Raw genomic sequence first — 22,587 nt, 5'->3', positions numbered from 1 at the left:
AACGCTATTGAGGTTATGTGTTCAGTGTGTTTATTGCGGAGTTTTTTAACTTATCGATCGCGTAAACGTTATGTCGAATTTGTGTGGAGTTGGAACAGTGCCCCTACATTTGCCGTTAAAAAACTCGCCTTCAGTGTGCTTAGTGCGAGTTTCTTAACGTTCTCGATAGCGTAAAAGTTAAGCCAATTTTGTATACAGTTAGAACAGCGCCCCTAGCGGCAAACGTACGCAAACGATCCCATTCCATACAACTTTACGCGTAACTTTTACGCTATCGAGAACGTTAAAAAACTCGCACTAAGCACACTGTACACATTGTATACGTCCAGACAATTCTGTGTGAATCACCGGTGGTATACGCCGGCGTGAATGTGTTAATAAACTAAGAGAGCTGCACTGGTAGGCCTGAAATGAAATTTGCCTAAAAGCTATCTGAATGATCATAATTTCGAGCTGAGTATGTTTGAATATAAAGCATAGCGACACACTGGGCGGTAGACGCGCCCTGATGAAAGCGAACGTATTAACATACCTACCACTCGTCATTAAAACAAGCAGTAATAATTTTAGGTGCGTTCCCTATCGATTCGTTGAAGATGTGTTTCCATAGACACAGCTCACTGAGTTTCTCGTCGGATCTTCTCAGTGGGTCGCGTTTCCGATCCGGTGGTAGATTCTGCGAAGCACTGCTCTTGCTAAGGCCAGTGTTAACAACACTTGTGGTTTGAGCCCCGTGAGGCTCACCTACACGTCATGGCGAAGCTGAAATAGCCTCTCAAGGCTAAAAGCACAGGTAGGGGGGAAAAGATGTGTATTAAAAAAAAACAAGTGAAGGGAGCTGATTACATTTCGCACCTCAATTTTTTCATGAAAACGACTCTAATAGTTATCGAAGCAAAAATTTCGACATTAGGAGAGTTAAAGTAATCATCATCATTCTTTGCGAATCACCGAATTATTTAAACCACTTTTATTGTTTAATTTCGCTTAGAACATAATCGGGCCATAATTGTCTACGACCACGAAAACTGTAAATTATTCGAAATGTCGGAAATAATTAGACTGAATAGGTAATGATAAAAGCAATGGTGGGACATCAATTATGCAAACGTTTTGTAATTAAAATTGTAATCGATTCTAATACTATCGATAGATATGGGAATATTATTAGGATAGGATTTACATTCAATATTCGCACCAAGATTTGTAAAGTTGTTTGTTCAAACAAGCGAGATGAAAAAAAAAAAAATCACAGATTCACATGTGTAGTAATTTTTTCTACCTATTCTGGGGCTAAAGGGCGCTAAAGGGCGCTAAAGGGCTATTCCAGCTACGCCTGGACTGGTAGGTGAGCTCACGGGCTCAACTCCGGAGAACTAGCCCTACCAAGGGCAGTGCTTCGCAGTCTACCACTGGATATATAGTATGAACTTGCTAGTATCCCCACTATAGATAGTGTATCTACTCTGCTTTATATTTAGACACACTAACAATCGACTAACTAAGACAACATTTAGTTTTATACAACAAGAGAACTATTTGATGTTTACCTACATTTAATCTTTTACAACATTGACTCACGACACTTTTTTAATATATCTAAAAGCGTATTATTATTACACATATTAGAAAAGGTTAAAACATAAAAATATACAATAAATAGTAAAGACATACAAAAATAACTCAACTTTTTTCAGAAGATGGAATTGGCTAGTTGGATTCCTAGTTGGTAATAAAGTAGTTAGAAATATACATATATATTTTAATGTAAATGCAAAAAATGTTTATCACAAAAATAATTGGTATGCATATCATTTTGATAAAATCGGTAGTGATATTTGTGGCGTCACTGACAATTCTAAGGAAAACTAATTATCTTATTTTATCTCTAAGAGTATTTATGACATATTATGGATAAAATTCACGATATGTGTGGCACAAAAGTTTTCGAAATTTACTTATACTGGTAACTAAAATCCATAAAATCCGACTTGCGTATCCTAAATGCTACAACAGAAACTATTATGAGCATCATGGACCCGCCGTCTGAATAATAATTTATTACAGGAAACGATAAAGGCAAATTCTTCGGGTGAAGCCCGGTAAACGGAAGGCCCGAAAGCTCTTCGGAACTTTATTCGTTAACTTTCGGACTTATATTTTTCCAAAACTCCTCTGTTTCGTGATTGATATCGTTACTTGATTTTATAATATTTCAAATTAAAGGATTTGCTTGTTTCTTCGTGTTGCAATCTTTGTAATTGTTGCACTTCTGGAAAGTATCTGAAACAGTACTACTACATTCCGATAGATGGCGCGCGGTCGTCGGTCTTGTCGTGCGAAACATAAGCATCGATTGTAGGCGGAGTTTTGTTACTCGTGGGTAGTTAATAATTAAATGAATAAAATGGGTGGCGTGTGTAGTTGGGTTCGACGTACTTTCTGTACATGAAAATATTCATCTCCTTGTTATTTAAATCTTTCAATTTCTTCATAACTTCCTTATAAATCTCGATGTAGGTACATTCATCGGGGTCTTTGGGCAGCAAGAACATCGCAAAGACGTAATTGTCGAAATCGTCAACTTTGGTCAATTCGTATCCAATACGAACGAACGTGTCAACTTTCTTCTTCTCGTCCCAACATTGGAAGTCGCCTAGCATGTTCATTATTTGTAGCTCAAGTGGGGCGGTGACGGCGAGGGCGACAATTTTAAAATAAAATTTACTATCCAACATTTCTTTGAACAGTTTCGCGAATCCTACACTGAAATTCTCAATGCATTTATCGATCAAATCAATGTTGAACTCCCTAATTTTCGGTTCGACAGACATAACGGCCTCTTTCGCCACCATACTGAACTTCAGGAACCAAATCCTTTCGTAAACTTCTTCGATCCGCAACGATTTAAAAATAACGTCCAAAATCCTCTTGTACATTTCGTTCATGTATTTGTATGATGAAAGATTGTTCTCAAAACTGAATACGTCTATGTCGTTCAGGAATTCTTCGAACAAGCGCCTAAACACGTACACTTCCGTGTTGACGGTCCTCCAACGAATAATACAATCTTCGAGCACGTTCAAAACCTTCGCGGATTTTCTATTGAAATCGTTTTCATTCTTAAAGTATGTAAGGTATTTAGCGACGAATTTCCATTTGGCTTTAGTTAAGTCGTCCACGAATTTTGCTTCTTGAAATTGTAATCCGGATAAAGCGTTCCTTATTGTCTTTTCCGTCAAATCTCTGAGGACCGCGTCGCGCACCAAGTGCACGTTTTTGCTCATGCACTTGACAACAATCTCCCTCATGGTTATGTAGGTACCGGTCAACGGCATATTATCAACTACATTCCAAAGAGTCTCTATGTATTCTCCCTTCAGTTCGTATGGTAATCTGTCCGAAGCACCCAAACTGATCAAGTCCTCGTCATCAGTAGGCCGTAATGTCAGAGTGAAATTTTTCAGTAAATCAAATAAGGCATTCCTGATATCCGGATCCGATTTAAGTATCTTATGATAGAGATTCTTGTAAATGACCGATCTCAGAGATACGTTGTCGTTTTGCGTCCACACTTCAACGATTATATTCTTCAAATCCTCGACATCCAAGCATTGGAACGCTAAACGTATGCCATGCTTTTGAACCGAAACCGGCTTGTCAATTAATGACTTAACAAACTCCAGGCAAGCTGGTCTCGGCAATTTGGCCAAATAAGAATTGAATATCGACAGACAAAACTTTACGTAATCCCCCCTGAGATATTTGTGAACGTAATGCAATGGTAGTGGAGGACGCGTGAAACACATGAACCTGCAAATAGCCTGTTGCGTGAGCAGTGTGTTCCCATCTATTTGATCGAAATGGATCTTGGTTTCGGTGGGAACGAATTTCTCCATAAAATTAATTACATAATCTGTATCGCCCAGTTTCAAAATTCCATAGACTATATCGTTTGCGGTTGTGTAGTAGTACGCTTCTCTACATAGGTTTCTTTCGTATATGCTCAAGACATCTTTGGCTATATCGTGATTGAAATATATCTTGAGTTTTGATAATACACTAGCGACTCGGATACGAAGCATTTGTACGCCGAAGATTTCTTCTAGGCGCGGGAGATTGGCAAGAAAAACAGAAACATCTTGTTTAAGAAATTTATATAGCTTCCCTTGAGTCAACTTATCAGTGTAACGAAGTTCGTTTTTGAGGAGATGGTGATTTTGGAACTCCTGTATATCAGCTAGTATATAGTTTTCTAAGACCTCCGGTATATTGTGGATGGTTTTATTGAAATGATACAAGAGATCCAAAATATAATGTACGTATGTTCTTATCCTTGGTTTTAATTCCTCATTGGACGGTTGCGTTTCAATATCGTTGATCCTATTTAAATAATAAGATAAAACGTATTCATAAACCATTTCGAATTCTTCCTTCGTTAGAGAGCCAACTTGCACCCTGAAGAAGTTAAAGTATACGCCGCTTTCCAGAAACCTGCTGATATTCTTCGGAATCTCTATTCTATTGATTATATTATAAATTAGTGGCATTATTTTGAAATCGCTTTTAGGGCTGTGATAATCGGGTTCGTATATTCTCAAGTTATAAAGTAATTGGTTGTAAGCCTCCCAACATGGAAGATCAAATTTGTATACATTGTGTTCAGTCATAACGGCTTCAACAAACATCTCTCTGACGTGTAGCATCTCATTGATGTGTCTTTCATAAAAATATCGTAGTACCTTTTCAATGTCTCTATCAGTTTTTGCAGATTTCACTAACACAATTAACATTTCTGCCCTGGTGTCTAATTTTTTGGTGACCTTTATTTTCTTTTTCAATTCTTCAAACGCCTTCTCAAATCTTACAAACCTATAGAGCGTGAAATCATTTTCGGTACCACTTAACTCTACACCTCTTTCGATTTGCTGCAGAGACCATGCTTCTTTAATATCTATCCTCATTAGATCGAAATAGCGATTTTGATAAAAATGAGGGCTCAGTCGAAACTCTTCATTAGGCCATTTTTTCTTGAAGATCTTTTCGAATTCTATTAACCTTTCTTCAAACGGTATCAATTCGAAAATGTATTTATACTTTGAATAAAAATGCATACGCCAAAATTGAGTAATACTATCAGGCAGCAATACTGTCAAATAGAATTTAGCATCCTGTACCGTGCTAAACTTAAGCAGAACAGGCCTACGGACAATTCTCAGATAGAACAAGGGAAGATTGTAAAGACGGGTCTTGTGTTTGGTCATTATATCTTTTGAAATTCGCAAACCGATTGCCTTCTGATTCAATTCGAATCCATCGTCCGACCAAAACTTTTCCAACATATCCAAAAATTTATCTGCAGACACAGCATACAAATAGCTGAACTGCGCGAGCATGTCGTTATGTTCGCTCTCGGGAGTGTTTTCAAAGCAGTATGTGGCTATAGGGAACGAATCTCCGATGTAGTACGTCAGCATTTGCTTGTCAATCAGAGAATTAACATCGGGCACATTTTGCAACCTAAACGACTCTGAGGTGCGTACGAGGAACTTGTAGCTGTTCTGTGTGAGTCGCTGTTTTTTGCAGTAATTATAAAATTCAATTATCTTCTCGTCTTTCACGTGCATAGAGACAATTGTCAATAGCTTTCTTACCATTTTAAACGACATGTACGGAAATAATTCGTTGTGCAGGTAGTCTACATTTATGATATGTGAATATTCATCTTCGAATAGCCAAGAGCTTTTCAAAGCTCGCGAAACATACAAACTGTCGCCGCATTTTATCGTTTCCAAAATATAATCGAGATTTTTATATTTCGATGCCAAATCGATTTTGAACAATCTGTCGACGTCAGAATGTTCTGGTTCATATCTAACGTGTTCAAAATCTACTTTATTCGAGAAGGCTTCGTTGACTTTGTTGTTTAGTTCACGTTGCCTCTCGCCGAGATTTTTCCCAGTTAGAATCATTTTGACCTGAAATAAAATTAAATTCTGCTATAATTTTAATACATTGCAAAAATTATGTCCAGTTATATTTCTTCCGTTGTTATAAAAATTATAACTACCCATTTATATCGTAATCTTAAAATATTTTTAGGAAATAACTATTAATTTCAAAATTGTCAAAAGGTTTGTGAAGCTGTCATTCAATTTCATTGCTGATTTTTATTGAATTTTTTTTTTTTTTATTATTATTATAGTAACAAGCATACGGCCATGGATCGTCGCTCATGGATTACCAGATGGTAAGTGAGGTTGTAGGTGCATCTATAGAAATATTATTATAAATAAAACTTACTACATTACAAAAACCATACCGAGATACCAAAAAAATAATCTTTGATAAATTCCAAATTTTTATCAATTGAAAGCCATTGTATTTAAAATTTCCTTGATAAGGATTAAAAATGGATTAGCAATAACAGATTAGACCACTACTTAATAAACTGATTTTTAGACTAAAGCAACAGCTAGCTACTAGATGTAATATTCGACAATAAACAGAACATCTGGAGGCACGTAATATAACAGATGGAGATTATCTTGAACGTTCCACGAGATATTATCATATCGTCATTCTTAAAACAATAACTGCTTCGTACACTCTCTAGTGATTTTATCTCTGATAGTCCTAACAGACCACTGCTCAATTACTAAATTTTTTTTCATTTAAAAAATCATTTATGTACTACTTATAGTCTACTTAACAGTCCGAATTGCATTAATAACACTTCCAAGATAAGTTTACATATATGCAAGTTCTGTACTGTAACCACATATTTACATTCCATGTTTACACTGTCAATCGAGAAAACAAGGCACCTGCTCTGTGGAACAATTTTCCATTGTCATTCATGCCCTACCTGTATAGTTTTAACATGGTGGATATTTGTTAGATAATGAAAATATGAAATAGTGTAGGCAATAAGCACTTGGGGCTTAATTCACTTGTAGAATAAAAATGTATTTTGGGTTTAAACTCAGACTAAATAATAATGAAATACTAAATTATAACAAAATTAATCAGTAGGAGTCATGTTTCAATGGAAGGCAATGTGCGTTGTATGTTAACTGATTAACTCATTATTGGGAGTAACATTTCATCACTGAATTTGAATAGACAATTGGCATTAACAATTCAATTTTTTTAACTTCTTTTTATCAAATTTTGTAGACCTTTTACTGGTGGTAGGACCTCTTGTGAGTCCGCACGGGTAGGTACCACCGCCCCGCTTATTTCTGCTGTGAAGCAGTAATGCGTTTCGGTTTGAAGGGTGGGGCAGCCGTCGTGACTATACGGAGACCTTAGAACTTATATCTCAAGGTGTGTGGCGCATTTAAGTTGTAGATGTCTATGGGCTCCAGTAACCACTTAATACCAGGTAGGCTGTGAGCTCGTCCACACATCTAAGCAATAAAAAAAAAAAACCTTGGAATGCAATCACAATTTTTTTTGAAGATTTATTTAACTTCTTATGTATGTATATCTGATGTACATATTAAATTTTCCATTCAATAGTAATTTACCAAACAACATTACTATAGTAAATCAACTATGATTGATTTCACACATGCATACATTTGTAAATAATTATATTATACTCACAAACTGATTCATCAAAGCACACACACAACCACTGAAACGGGAATGATGAAAATCAGCAGTATATCCCAATAATGAGTTATCTAACAACTAAACAAGGTTTTTTTATTTGTGTCCAAAAGGGGAAATATAGAATTTGAATGCAAGACTTTAAACCTTGGACATTCTGATCAAATCTTTTTCATGTTTATTGAATAGATGGATGCACATGCTCATAGCTACCCTGGTGTTGGATGTTCACCAGAACTCACAGAATTTCTGGTAAAAAAAAATTTAATATTATAATTGTGCAAATTTAATTTTTTGAAAGTCCTACATAAAAGACAAGAAGTCTTCTATGTACTTAAAAAAATTACTTTAGGCATGACTGTAAAGAAATAATATTTCGTTCTCTTCCTTCCTTCCATCTCCTTTTTACTGTGTGTGTTTACTTATATGACAAGTCGTTCTTCCAATGAGGTTTGAGGACAGTCCTCAGCAGTAAACAGTGTCCAGATATGTTCCAGTAATTGCTTATGTCCGTGAGCGATGGTCACCACTTACTACCAGGTGCGGTTGTGTGCTGCCAAATATGGCAATTACAAAGTAAATAAAGATCCAATTGCAATTTGTAACTAAAGCTTACCTTTTACTTTATACACTCATTAATGTTACATATATTTTTGATATTTAAAAATATATCTAAATGTCAATGTAATACTATTTTTATTTAACTTTCATTTGAAAATTAACTTGCCAATGAGCATCTCATATAAATGTTAATATCTCTATCTATCTACGATAAGAATTTTATTACCCCGCCCTTAACCACAGATCAGTGATAATCACACATGTACTAATTATATTATCTATAATATGCATGCACAGACTAAATAAATTAGGTAGTATTAACTAGCAAGTGGAAAACAAGAAAATTTTGTTCTATCGGGAAATTTGGGATGATAAGGTCATTTTGACTTTGCCATCAATTTGTCAGCTGTCAGATACATTTTTTTAAGGGATTTTATAACCTGGTAACTAATAATTCATTATTATCAAAAATAATTCACTATTACCCTTCGATCAATATTGATCGAAGCTATTACCAAAAAAAATAAGATAATATTTTCTTCTGTTTTCGCGAGTCGTAGACATAAAAGTATTTTTATAATTATTATTTGACTATAACAGAACGTACCAACACTAAATATGCAAGATTAACCAAAGTAGAGATGTGATTGATTGATGCGGAGATGGCTAATGTTCCTCCTTTCTCCTACGTGTTTTATTACATGGATTTTAGTAGGCAGAGGCTTGGCTTTGCCCCTGACATTGCTGACGTCCATAAGCGACGGTAACCACTCACCACCCAAAAGCGCTTTATTCACGATCCATCTTGCTGAACGTCCCGCCCAGGCCATACACGATGCAAAAGTACCATGAATAGGCTTGACGTACGTCGATAATTATTATTTGTTTGCTGGATTTGCAGGACCAATTTTGCATCCAGCGAGTGCCCCCACCACCGCGAACGTCGTGCAGATAGACAGTGAATAACGTGGACGTACGTCAGAGCGGTCCTGCGTCGTGCGTGCTTGATCGTGTATAGACTTGCTGTACAGCAGATTTAACTTTTAAAGCTTGTTTCGAGAGGAGACTGCATGTCAAATTGGATCGTGAAACACTTTCAAGATTTATTGAAAGATATAAGTTCCACATGTTTGTGGAATGTCTCAAGCGCAGACTATATGAATAAACAAAAAATAATAAACGTATTACAATTTTTAGGCCCATTTTAGTGGAAGCTGCAAGGATTGATGGCGTGCGTAAAAAATGATATTAATTATTTGAGTATACTCTGCACGTTTAAAAAAAATCATCAAAAACCTCTTGCTATTTTTTGCCTCTCTTCTGGTGCTGCTGACAACATCAGAAGGACTCCTATTTTTGGCGTTTTGATAAAACAGCTGGCATTTTAAATAAATTAAAACCCTCTCATTTAATTCGTTCGATTTATTCTGTTCGCGCTTGATATATCCAGCACCGCGGCCTTGAGCTGACGTACAGCCGTGATGGATCGTGAATAAAGCGCTAAATGCATCGTGCATCGTGCATGGCCTTGGCAGGACGTACAGCAAGATGGAACGTGAATAAGGCGCTTAAAGCTGTATGCTCGTCACTCATACTTAGAAATATAGGACGTATAAATACACTAAAGCCGTCCTTTTTCTTAAACATGAATTAATGTGAAATTCTTGCATTTTTTCCTCAAAGAAGGAAAAATAAAAAATTTACGGAAAAAATGACAATCGACAATTAAACAACGGCTTTCCGTATGTTTTGAGTTCTCCTCAAAGAGAATATTAACACTAAAATCGGTATCATCATCTCAGCCTGTCTACCGTCCACTGCTGAACATAGGCCTCTTCAATTGGTGTCTAGTGCGGTCAACCCGTTTCCACCTGCAATCAACGTGACCCAGCGATTTTCACTAGGTCGTCGGTCCATCTGATAAGTAGCCGTCCCGCACTACAATACTCAACGTATTTCATTTAAATAAAAAGGTCATACGTACTTCGATTGCAGAGTCGTTTTCTTACTTAGGTGTTCATTGTTATGTATCAAGAATTATATTGAAATAATTCCACAGTGCACAAGCACAATTTTAAGCACCTTGAAAGAGTATCCAGCTAGTAATTAATGAAAGAAGAAAATTTATTTTAAGCATGTGATTTGTGCCTCACCTCTGTCAAGGGAACGACAGAAATGAGAACGGGGAAAATCAATATCTAGTCAAAAGGGGTTAACAGCACAGTAAACAAACACCTGTAGATGTAATTCCATAAGTACATCAGAAATTGTGAAAATTTTTATGTTTTCCTTTTTACAATCTACCTAAAAAGTATTTATAAACAGATCAATGGACATAAATTTAAGTACCGTACCTATTTGAAATGACGACAAAAGATTATTTATGTTGTGTATTCACAGCTTATTTCGTTCTGAAACCATTTGAAGTTTTTATGCTAAAATATTTTTTCTATTTGATTCTGTAAAACAAAACTGAAATATTGTTAAAATGACAAGATTTAAGCTATTTTCTCCATTTACTAAATTGATAAATAAAAAATAAAGTGAAATTACAGAGCATAAAGAAAATTTATTGAAATAATTGAAGGAAATTGTTTTATTTTCGAATTACTTTCATTTTATTTCATCATGTTACGATACTGTACTCAAGAGAATTCTAAATATTTCATTGAAAATTAATCTAAAACTAAAAGTAAGGCCTATATTGTGGAACGTAAACTTTCCTCCATTTCAAAATTCAAAATGGCGATTGTTGTCCGTGTTGTGTTTTTCCGCGTTTACTTTAGTATTCTTGAAAATAAGGTTTTTTTTAGTTAAGTATTTTGCAGTACTAAACTGAAACCTTTCATGATAAATGTAACAGAGAAAAATTGTGTTTATGTGAACGTAAATGTCAAATCTAACCCTGAGCTGTTAGCGCGGTTTCTAACCGCATTTTTTTGCGTTTATATTTATTGAGTGGCTTTTTAAATTGATAAATATTGCAAATTACTGAATTGCCGGTCTTCTCATATAGTGTTAATGTTCAGTGTATTCAAACGTCTTAAAAGAATGATTGTATGAAGTTAATTACTGAAGTTGTTTCCGTTGAAAACAATGGGTGAAACTGAAGATTTTAATACATTAGCCTTCGAAAAGAGGTTGATGCAGCTAAAAGACACTCAGGAGAGTATACAGTCGTTGTCGTCGTGGTGCTTGAAACAGAGAACGCATCATAAGAAGATCGTATCGAGTTGGTTAAATGTGTTGAAAAGAGTGAAGATTGAGCAGAGACTAGTTTTGTTTTATCTTGCAAACGATGTTGTTCAGTACAGTAAAAGGAAAGGCTACGATTTTGTCGAAAGCTGGGGGCTTTATTTGCAGAAAGCAACACCTTTGGTCAGGTTAGTTTTTGATTGATTCAGGTACCTGTCTGTGTATGTTTGAAATGGCACTCACGCGGCATAGCGTATTTAAATAGTGGCTTCACGGAGCTATGCCAGATATTTAACGAAAATAAAATATAAAGTATGTTCAATAGCTGTAGTGTCTGATACTCTAAACTTTTAAACAGGCACTATCTACACCATTTATTCTCAAAAATTGACAAAAGCAAAAGAGATATTAAGCTGGTGTATTTTGATATAAATTCCATCTTGTCTTAGAGATTTTCCGACCAATACAAGGTTACTAAAATACTGCATCAAATGTAGATAGATGGTAATTTTTTACTATGCACAACTAACTGAATAATGTGTGGGTGATTTGTGTAAATATTTCACATGTTTTGATTCTTGCAATGTGTAGTAAAAATATAAAATTACTGACTTGTATAGCAGTGAGTGACCCTGATCATTAAATTAATCTGGGTTCAATCTCCGGTTCATATATTTTGGTAAAATATATACTGTTACTAATTGTTCTTATGTTTAATATGTAACTCTTCTGCACTTAGGAAAAGGCTAGTCTTAAGCTATTGTCTGTCTGGGTACTAGTTTGTTACCAAATCCATATGTTAAGACATTAAGATCAGGTGGGCCTTGGGCTCAATCGACTGTCCATATAACATAGTTATAGATAACAATGTTGAATGTAAAAAATAATTCTTAGAAAATATTTTCAGAGATGAAAAAGTGAGGCCAAAAATCTTGAGGATATTTAAAATATGGGAACAGCGATCTGTTTATGATGATGAATTCTTATCTGATTTGACTGGACTACTTAGTGCTGGAGCAATCAAGAAATCAGATGATGATGCTTTAGATTTCCAGGTAAGAACTATTAATGACATAAAGTTTTTATTTCATTAAAAGAGAGTGGCTGATTTTCTTACAAATTTTTATTTTAAACTGCATTATTTATAGTTTAAAATGGTTTCAAACTCCATTAAAAATAAACCAATTTTAATATAATTTAAATATTAAAGGACATGGGTCATTTTCGGCCCAGCTACTAGTGCTATCAAGGACACTAATGAAATATCTATAGAAAAAAACATTTCATTTTTATATACTTATTATAAAATTTAAGAGTCTTTTAATGGTGGGATGATTAACTAAAATCATAAATAAAAAGAAATTAGCATGACTAAACTACATTGATAATATTGAACGAGTTGCCATAGGTAAAATATATTTATATTTTAAACAATCCACATTAAATCTTCTTAAAAAAGATATTATATTGCAAAAAAGTAGCAAAATATATTAACATATTTAATTAATGGGTTTTAAAACTAATATAAAACATTATATCTAAACAAAAATCTGTTTTTATACTTTTAAATCTGTAGAATAAATCATTACATTGATCAATAATTATTGATCATAAGCAAAAACAAAACTACGCTTGTTTAATATTTATTGACGTTTTGCATTTGATCAGTCGTTTTCGCACTTGTGCGCATTGTGGATATTATTAAGTGTTTTGTTGCAATATACCTGCTTATTATATTTTGTTGTGCATAAAATTAAGTCTTGGCGTTCATTGAAGTAGGTCTGTGTTATAAAGTATAGTAATATAAATAATATTTAAGTTGATGATAATGTTAAAGTGTAAGTGTACAGCAAATCATATGATATAGGTAAACTAAAAATCTTATCTTATTTTTTAAATATCTCTGTATCCCCATGATAATTATTTTGTTTTTTAGAATAATAGTGTGTATAGAATAATAATGTAAAAGTGAATTCAAATGGATAGATTGTATTTATTCATACTAAATAACTCAACTTAAAAACTAAAAATCACATTTCGATGTGTGTTTCCAATTAAATCTTAGATGCAATAATTTGAATATGATGTGACACTTAAATTTACACCACTAGATTTATACCTCGCACAAAATTATTTAAATCTAAACAAACATATTGTCGTGTAATAACCTAATATTTTATTTGCAAAAAAAAGAATGAATATCCAAAAAATGTGTATAAACAAACTCTTTAAAAAAGTATCAGAAAGGAAAATAGACTGACCTAAATTCTTAATTTTTGGATTTGTATTATAACAGCTATTTTTGTTCTTTTCAGCCACAACAATTAGTTAATAAAATAAAACAATGCACTGTGCTCGAGGCTGATACTGATATGAGACTGAAAAGTATTCACGAGAATCAATTACCGCTTTCTGATATAGACGCGTTATCTGCTAATTTAAAAGGTAAGTTGGTATCCAAAATACAAGACCACTAGAGGATATAACATAGTTTTGATGAATCTAATCCACAGTACTGTTAGTAACATTATTGATCTTAATATTATAGTTGGGAAATTAAAAAAAGCTTTAATTAAAAATTAAACTTTTCTTCTGCAGTGTCAAACATGTAAGGTATTCTCAGAGTTGCCAGTACTATTATATTACATAGTCTTCAGTATTCGGAAGTTTAAGTTATCTATGACACTTTCATTTCAATTTCTCATTTTTCTTATAGAACTATATTATACCATTAGACCTTTGCTTCTCAGTGGGTCGCGTTTCCAATCTGGTGGTAGATTCTGCGAAGCACTGCTCTTGCTAGGGTCAGTGTTAGCATCACTCCGGCTTGAGCCCCGTGAGCTCACCTACTAGTTAAGGTTACGCTGAAATAGCCTCTCAAGGCTATCAGCTTATGTAGGAAAAAAAAGGCCTTTAGAGAAATTTGAATGGAAAAATTAGGTGTTACATGTTTTTTGCATCTCTGTTAATACTTACAATCCCATAGGAGGGTATCGTTTTTTGAGCATATTATTATGTTGAATACACATACATACATATACACACATACATACATAATATGTATGTATATGTATGTATTTATATATAATTGTTTGACACACCAAACCTTAAACCTTTTGACAGACTAACATTAGATTTGTTTCATTTGTGGGAGTTACAATGGGTATATTATCGGGAAACGGCTTTTGAACAGAGAACTAGAAAAATAAAAATTAGTCAATGTATACATACAATATATGCAATATAAAACTGAACTAATTTCTATTTTTGATATTGAAATTACTACAGTTTAAAAAAAATATGAAACGAATGAAACCATATATTTTAACATAAAAATATTAACTGTGTTGTATTTTTGTGCTCATAAGTTTTTTTTTTTGTTTCATGTAATAATTTATATATTTAAGTATTTATATAAATAAAAAATTCGAATTTCATTCACTTTACCATTTGTAATGAGTGCTTAAATTAAGTATATAGCATGTTAAAACTGAATGATATGACTGACTGACTAAACTGAAGAATATAAGAGTCGACTATTATCAAAGCCGGCAATGTGACTTTTGGACAATTATTGGTAAATCAGAAAAACGAATTATTGACTTTTCATTCCACTGGCAGTCACAAAACTCTTCTGAACGACATCTTAGATAAATAACAGGTTAAGTATTAACCTTTATTTAATGCAGGTTTTGAACCGTATTCTTTGAAGGAGACGATTATATTCAAATCAATCTGTATTGACATATCAATAACATTTTTTTGTCCAAATGCACAGATTGCCACCTTTGATAATAGACGACTCATAATTAAAAAATTTCATTCTTTGTTTCAGAGAGATGCCTTAAGGATAATGTAGATAAAGAAGTGACTGAAGGTATAGCTTGTGTAGAGAGGTACACACAAGCATTGCAACGTGAGATTGTAGCAAGGGAGACACTATTGGCATTGTTGACCTCGGCCACGCAGTATTACTCAACCCAACGTGGGGAAGTCAAAGTTGTAGCCTATGTATGTTATTATCATTTTAATCATATTTGATCTACCTACAAAAAAATTATATAGAAATGATGTGGACCAACTTGTTCTCCGAAGAATCTTATGAAAATATTCTTCCCGAGCCATTCATCATTAGATGCTTGAGATTAATTTCTCTATTAAATATGGTTGTGAGCGAATACTTAACTTAAGTATAAGGATTAATAAAAATACAAAGTTATAACGATAGTATTAAAAAAAAAACTTCAGAGGTGTCAAGGGACACCCGGATGGAACGAAGTTCCTTTTGATTAATTAGTGAAGGAATTGAATTTTTTTTTTAAAGTTATAATAATAAATTACGGCATTATGAAGAAGAAAAAAACAATACTATGAACTAAATTACTATTGAAACGCTATCTCGAGAAACTGTACTCATTACGCGGACCAATCGGATACGAGCAATGTCACGCGATAAGCGCCTACACGTTGATTGGTCAGAATGACGGATCTAAAAAGTGTCGTGACAACTTTTCGTAGGAATTTTTTCCGTCTAGCCCCCTTTCACAACGCGCGATAAGGAACTTCGTTCCAATATATACATACTAATCTTACTATCATTTTTGCATAAAATGTAGAGTCACTGTCAATCAATATTGTTTTAATCCAAAGGCTTACAAAAATTTTGGTGCCCGAGTACGAGCATTGAAACGTAAATTAGATGAATTAATACCTAATTTACCGTCGTCGGCGCCCTCTCCTCCTCCGAGAGATGAAGATGTGCCTTCACCTGGTCCTGATGAAGATCTCGACCTGCCTGTTCCCGATGTTAGCGAAGAAGCAAGTGATGACTGTAAGTTATTGTAATGCAATTTTCGATGATACTCTTAACAATATGTGAATCATGTATGTTATTTGTTGGCACTCCAAAATTAATAAATGAATGATATAATGAAAATAGTCAATTTTTAACTAGATACAAAAATTTAAATTTTTGATACTCACAGGAAAAAAATGCTCTGTTGTGATGTCGTGGTTGAATTTTGCTTTAGTGGACAGGTAGTTATTTAAGGAAGAACATTTTTATTACAATGTGAACAGTTAAAGCCAGTAATAAAAGATCTTTTACTTAACATATTTCATCATTCATCAATACTATGGTGTGTTGAGCCCATTTAGACAACATAGGTTAAAATAGTATAATTTGTCATATCCTCCACACTCTTATTTTCTTACTCAGCATATTCGAATTAATGTTTTGAGTTGCAAATATAAGCTTCATTATCGTTTAAGAACACGTAAATCTGTTAAATTGAAATGGAATTATAAAATCCAAATTAAGCAAAAAATAATTTAAAATTTATATTAATTTAATTTAAAAAAATAATTTAAATATTGCTTAACTCACTTAATATAACTTAACTGTTACTTAAATATTTTCTTTTGGATATTTTTTCAGTGGCTTACAACATTGATCAATCGTTTAACACAACTCTTGGCCCAGACGGTTCTCTATATAATTTGGGTCTGACATCGTTTCTCACCTCAGACAATCCCATGGCAATATTCAATGAGTCAAATGAAGATTATAATAGCAGTAAGTTATCCTTATATTTAGTTTTCATATTAAGCACATGGTTTGTAAATTAGGAATACATTCAACTGATGGATGATGTGATTTCTCTACTACAATAATCACATAAAATCACAATAATACAAAGCATATTATTAAGATTAGTCTCATGGTCTACCTTCTGTGGTGATTAGGTATTCTCATATACGGTATTTTTTGGGATATGAGATTGAAGTTCTTCTCCACATTCACATTGGAATAACTTTCTTTTAATTGTATATACAGTTCAATGGGGTCACGTCCCACCTTAAGTTAAGTGGTTACTAGAGTTACCAATAGACCTTGTTACTTCAAGCCACCACCCAGCTCGAGATTCGATATTTAAGTTTTAATTGCATATAACTGTGTAACTGAAATCTTGCCATTATAAAGTTCGCGGCGATTATGAATTTTGTAGTGATCAGACATGCAATCGAATAAATAACAAATGCAGCCTATTCATACCTAGTGATGCAATTGTGCTTAAATCTACCAATTCTTTATTAAGCAGTTTATATCATTCGGTGTACAGTTATTTTTTAATACATAAGTACAATAATTAGCTTTTCGTAAGAAATTGAATATATAAATGAGTCCACTAGCTTTTTTATTAAGGTGAAGACACAATGGTCATACGTTTTAACTGCGTTTATGAGTCAATAGTATATTTTTCTAAAATTGCAGCTAACAAAATTGAAGTGATAAATTCAAGGCCAACAGATAAACCGGATTTTAATATCAACGATTTCCTCAAGAATTTAATTCCTAACGACAACACTGTCACATCAGACAATAATTCAGGTGAGTTATTCAGATAAATTTTACTTGAATTTGGTACAGTGAGTGTGATTAAAGATTCTTCATCGAATAGTGGTAGGACGGTGTGCAGCATCGGAGGGAGCTAATAATCACAAGAGCAAAATTCATCTGTCGCTACTGTGACTCATTTGTGTGTCCCTGTGAACAGCGAGAAAGAATAAACCATTTCTGATATAGTAACCGGCAAACATCGTGAGCAAATGACCTTGACTGCGCAGAACCGAATTTTAGATCACTTTGGTGGTGAGGGTGAGGCGCGACGGCAGGGGACATCGTATCGAGCGCGTTATTGGTAGATCAGTCGAACCTTGCGCCCCGCACCGCGCCTTCGTTCCGCTTGCTCCCAAAAGTACGCTTGCGTACAGTGAAAAGTCTATCGTTATTAATCGTTAAGTTATATTTTGTTATAATTGCTTGTTGACTTTGTTGCCATTGCTATTTGTTGAGTGTTTGTTGATTTTTTATAAAAAATACACTATGCCGCGACAAACTGGTGTAGTATTCAAAAGAAAGGGTAGAAAAATTGTGTACGACGTATATTGCTTCATTATAAAACAGGGGAAGAATGATATTATGGAAAAAGTAAAACAGACTTCGGAAGCAACAAAAACATCAGTGAGTACTGTTAGGTGCATTATTAACGAAGCTAAAGGCTCTGGCTTGCTCATCGTGCTTGGGACTCCGAGTAAGAAAAGATCAGGGAAGAAGAAAGTTACCGGAATGGATAGTTTCGTTCAATCTGTAATAAAAAGATGTAATCATAATAACTACATAACAAGCAGCGAAACTCCGTACCGTAGAAAGGCTTCGAAAATTTTAAAGAAGATATACATTTTAATGGCTCGGAATGAAGTTTACGACGAATTATGAAAGAGCTAGGCTTAAGATGGAAAAAAAACCAGAAAATAATCGGAAGCTGGTAATTGAAAAAAGTAACATTCGATTACTACGAATCGAATATCTTCAAAAAATAATTAATTATAGACAAAAAAGAAGATCGAACCGACCGAGTCGTAAACTACACCGATGAGCCCTATGTCGACTTATCACGATGATGGCGACTCGGGTGATGAAAACAGTGATGATGATAATGGTCAAGATATCATATAACGAAAAAAAATTACAAATACCAGCTTTGCTTCAACTGAACGAAGACCTGGCAACAGCTCTAGTTTTGACTTAATAGAAGGAATATCTATTTTACCCCAAGATTAAATTATTATAATTATTAACCTATATTTTTTGTTGATGTTCTAATAAATATATAAATAAATACATATGTTGATTTTAATAATTTAATTGCATTATGACGCAGAGTAAATAAGGTTTTTGCACGTGAGTGTACCATGCGCAAACTTACCCCCACTACGTCAACAAATGCTCAAGAAGTTTGCCGGCTATTATACCTATAATGTTGAATTGAAAAATTTTTAGAAGTCGTGGCCTAAAATTTAAGACGTCGGGTGCATTCGTGTTGAGCGATGCACCGGTGTTCGAATCTCAGGCGGGTATAATAGCCGGCAAACTTCTTGAGCATTTGTTGACGTAGTGGGGGTAAGTTTGCGCATGGTACACTCACGTGCAAAAACATTATTTACTCTGCGTCATAATGCAATTAAATTATTAAAATCAACATATGTATTTATTTATATATTTATTAGAACATCAACAAAAAATATAGGTTAATAATTGTAATAATTTAATCTTGGGGTAAAATAGATATTCCTTCTATTAAGTCAAAACTAGAGCTGTTGCCAGGTCTTCGTTCAGTTGAAGCGAAGCTGGTATTTGTAATTTTTTTTTCGTTATCATAATTTTGACTATTATCATCATCACTGTTTTCATCACCCGAGTCGCCATCATCGTGATAAGTCGACATAGGGCTCATCGGTGTAGTTTACGACTCGGTCGGTTCGATCTTCTTTTTTGTCTATAATTAATTATTTTTTGAAGATATTCGATTCGTAGTAATCGAATGTTACTTTTTTCAATTACCAGCTTCCGATTATTTTCTGGTTTTTTTTCCATCTTAAGCCTAGCTCTTTCATAATTCGTCGTAAACTTCATTCCGAGCCATTAAAATGTATATCTTCTTTAAAATTTTCGAAACCTTTCTACGGTACGGAGTTTCGCTGCTTGTTATGTAGTTATTATGATTACATCTTTTTATTACAGATTGAACGAAACTATCCATTCCGGTAACTTTCTTCTTCCCTGATCTTTTCTTACCCGGAGTCCCGAGCACGATGAGCAAGCCAGAGCCTTTAGCTTCGTTAATAATGCACCTAACAGTACTCACTGATGTTTTTGTTGCTTCCGAAGTCTGTTTTACTTTTTCCATAATATCATTCTTCCCCTGTTTTATAATGAAGCAAGATACGTCGTACACAATTTTTCTACCCTTTCTTTTGAATACTACACCAGTTTGTCGCGGCATAGTGTATTTTTTATAAAAAATCAACAAACACTCAACAAATAGCAATGGCAACAAAGTCAACAAGCAATTATAACAAAATATAACTTAACGATTAATAACGATAGACTTTTCACTGTACGCAAGCGTACTTTTGGGAGCAAGCGGAACGAAGGCGCGGTGCGGGGCGCAAGGTTCGACTGATCTACCAATAACGCGCTCGATACGATGTCCCCTGCCGTCGCGCCTCACCCTCACCACCAAAGTGATCTAAAATTCGGTTCTGCGCAGTCAAGGTCATTTGCTCACGATGTTTGCCGGTTACTATACTCATTTTTCTAATGAAATACGTACTCAACAAATGTTCACGACTGACTTCCACGGTGAAGGAATAACATCGTATAATAAAAATCAAACCCGCAAAAATTATAGTTTGCGTAATTACTGGTGGTAGGACCTCATGTGAGTCCGCTCGGGTAGGTACCACGGCCCTGCCTATATCTTCCGTGAAGCAGTAATGCGTTTCGGTTTAAAGGGTGTGGCAGCCGTTGTAACTATACTTGAGACCTTAGAACTTATATCTCAAGGTGGGTGGCGCATTTACGTTTGTAGATGTCTATGGGCTCCGGTAACCACTTAACACCAGGTGGGCTGTGAGCTCGTCCACCCGTCCAAGCAATAAAAAAATAATAGAAATGTGATTATTAAATTTCAGTGGGCAGCGGAACATTATCTCAGAAATCCCAAGATGCACTTCCCGGTCTGGATTTATTGACACCAGAAAGTAATGGAAATCCACCGCCACCCACATCGTTCTATGGTACCATTAACGGTATGCTGTAATGACTTTCACTTCAACCATCCATGTTTATAAATGTTAAATTAGCTTAAGCTAAGGTTTCAGATATAATAAAGTGTAGATTATCGATAGAGAACTTCTCAGTCACAATTTAAAGGTCAGAAAATATTGTTCCATACTATGGAACAATATAGTTAGATTAATAAATTAAGTTAGATTGTAATTTAGTTATATTGCAATTAAATACATTGTATTCAATTACTTTCACATCCAAAGTAATTCTAATTATAATGTAATTGATTACTATTTAATCAGATTACATTGTAATTAAATTATTTTGTAGTTTAATTACTAATTAGATTACAAAAGTAACTAGCTACGCCCATCACTGTTCCATAGTCACTAGATGACAATGGGTTTTCTCTCTCAAAATTATTTGTGTTGGGGCGTTTGTAAAACAAATAATAAATTGATAATTGCTGAGGTACTTTCGAGTTATGAATTGTGAGTTTCATGAATCTTGTGGAATGTTTTTTTGTTAAATGACTCGAAAGCCTATCTGAATGTCTTAACTTTATTTGATCTGGATTTTGGAAATGTAGATCGTTGATGTCATTTCCTTTGTATCGTTTCAGACGAACCGGAAGCAAGCTACATACCGGAAGTTACGAGTCCCTGGGAGGGCAACTCCTGGAATGTGGCGGCGGTGAGTTGTCTTAAAGCTTTTCACAAAACGTACGGGGTTCGGTGTTCGGTATAGGGACCCGTTTAATATTACTTTAATGTGATCAGAAATCAATATGGATTTGCCATATCTATACTATACTAATATATAAATCTACAGTGGTTTTTACGGATGTTCCGTTATAACTACTGAACCGTGCATCCGATTGACTTGAAAGTTGGTATCCATGTAGAAAATACATGTACTTAATGGATAGGCTAATATTTATATGAGTGTTGGATTCCCTAATAATAATGACAATAAATGATAATGTTAATTTTAAATGCCAAGCGAAGCGGGCGAGTACGGCTAGTCAATTATAAACATTGCTTTAGTAGTTGATTGTTCGTGAGCCAGTAATGTATCATTGCAAATACATTGCGGCGTGTCAACGTGTGGTCATAGGTCTGGTATAGAATATAAAAATCTACAACTCTACGATTTTATTATTTCATCGTAATAATATCTTGAATCATTTAGGTATTTAGTCGGTTTATGTAATAGGTAGTTTAAAAATGAAGTTTAAGACTAGAGGAAATTGTATGAAAAGTCAAATTGTGGATTGTAGCTTTACAAATCATTAGTAGAGTTTCTTTGATTATCCTTGCTTATTTCCGTGAGCAATGACGACCATTCACAATCGGGCGGGTTGTAAGCTCCGCCAAAAATGGCAAAATAATAATTAAACAATCCGTGAAGTTTACGTGAAGTTTAGTTTTTACTGGTGGTAGAACCTCTTGCGAGCCCGCACGGGTAGGTACCACCGCCCTGCCCATTTCTGCCGTGAAGCAGTAATGCGTTTCGGTTTGAAGGGTGGGGCAGTCGTTGTAACTATACTTGAGATTTTAGAACTTATATCTCTAGATGGC

The 22,587-nt window shown here is 34.4% G+C and overlaps 2 protein-coding genes across 6 annotated transcripts in view; one reads left to right on the top strand and one right to left on the bottom strand.

Annotated features, from left to right (window-relative positions):
• Positions 1 to 1,538: 1,538 nt before the first annotated feature.
• On the bottom strand, positions 1,539 to 10,355 carry LOC101746966 (uncharacterized). Of its 4 annotated transcripts, none has more exons than XM_012696707.4 (2): positions 10,163 to 10,355; positions 1,539 to 5,978 (listed from the first exon to the last, which is right to left on the bottom strand). In XM_012696707.4, the coding sequence occupies exon 2, from the start codon at positions 5,970 to 5,972 to the stop codon at positions 2,388 to 2,390; it is 3,585 nt and encodes a 1,194-aa protein (XP_012552161.2). In that variant the 5' UTR covers positions 5,973 to 5,978; positions 10,163 to 10,355; the 3' UTR covers positions 1,539 to 2,387. The 4 variants fall into 4 exon arrangements, with proteins under 4 accessions (XP_012552161.2, XP_004933621.2, XP_062532767.1 ...); XM_004933564.5 differs by lacking the exon at positions 10,163 to 10,355 and adding an exon at positions 8,234 to 8,521; XM_062676783.1 differs by lacking the exon at positions 10,163 to 10,355 and adding an exon at positions 8,405 to 8,437.
• LOC101746825 (regulation of nuclear pre-mRNA domain-containing protein 2) overlaps positions 10,335 to 22,587 on the top strand; it is a 26,095-nt gene continuing 13,842 nt past the window's right edge. For both annotated transcript variants that reach the window (XM_038021169.2, XM_038021168.2), the window contains exons 1-9: positions 10,335 to 11,561; positions 12,281 to 12,428; positions 13,689 to 13,818; positions 15,209 to 15,384; positions 16,024 to 16,204; positions 16,811 to 16,948; positions 17,648 to 17,764; positions 20,911 to 21,027; positions 21,630 to 21,700. In XM_038021169.2, coding sequence (XP_037877097.1) covers positions 11,275 to 11,561; positions 12,281 to 12,428; positions 13,689 to 13,818; positions 15,209 to 15,384; positions 16,024 to 16,204; positions 16,811 to 16,948; positions 17,648 to 17,764; positions 20,911 to 21,027; positions 21,630 to 21,700 — 1,365 coding nt within the window. In that variant the 5' untranslated portion in view covers positions 10,335 to 11,274. The remainder of the gene's footprint in view (positions 11,562 to 12,280; positions 12,429 to 13,688; positions 13,819 to 15,208; positions 15,385 to 16,023; positions 16,205 to 16,810; positions 16,949 to 17,647; positions 17,765 to 20,910; positions 21,028 to 21,629; positions 21,701 to 22,587) is intronic.

The sequence above is a fragment of the Bombyx mori genome, chromosome 28 (genome assembly GCF_030269925.1).
Source record: "Bombyx mori chromosome 28, ASM3026992v2".
Classification (NCBI taxonomy): Eukaryota; Metazoa; Arthropoda; class Insecta; order Lepidoptera; family Bombycidae; genus Bombyx; species Bombyx mori.
Note: the sequence above shows the minus strand (reverse complement) of the source record. Positions and strands in the feature narration are given on the sequence as shown.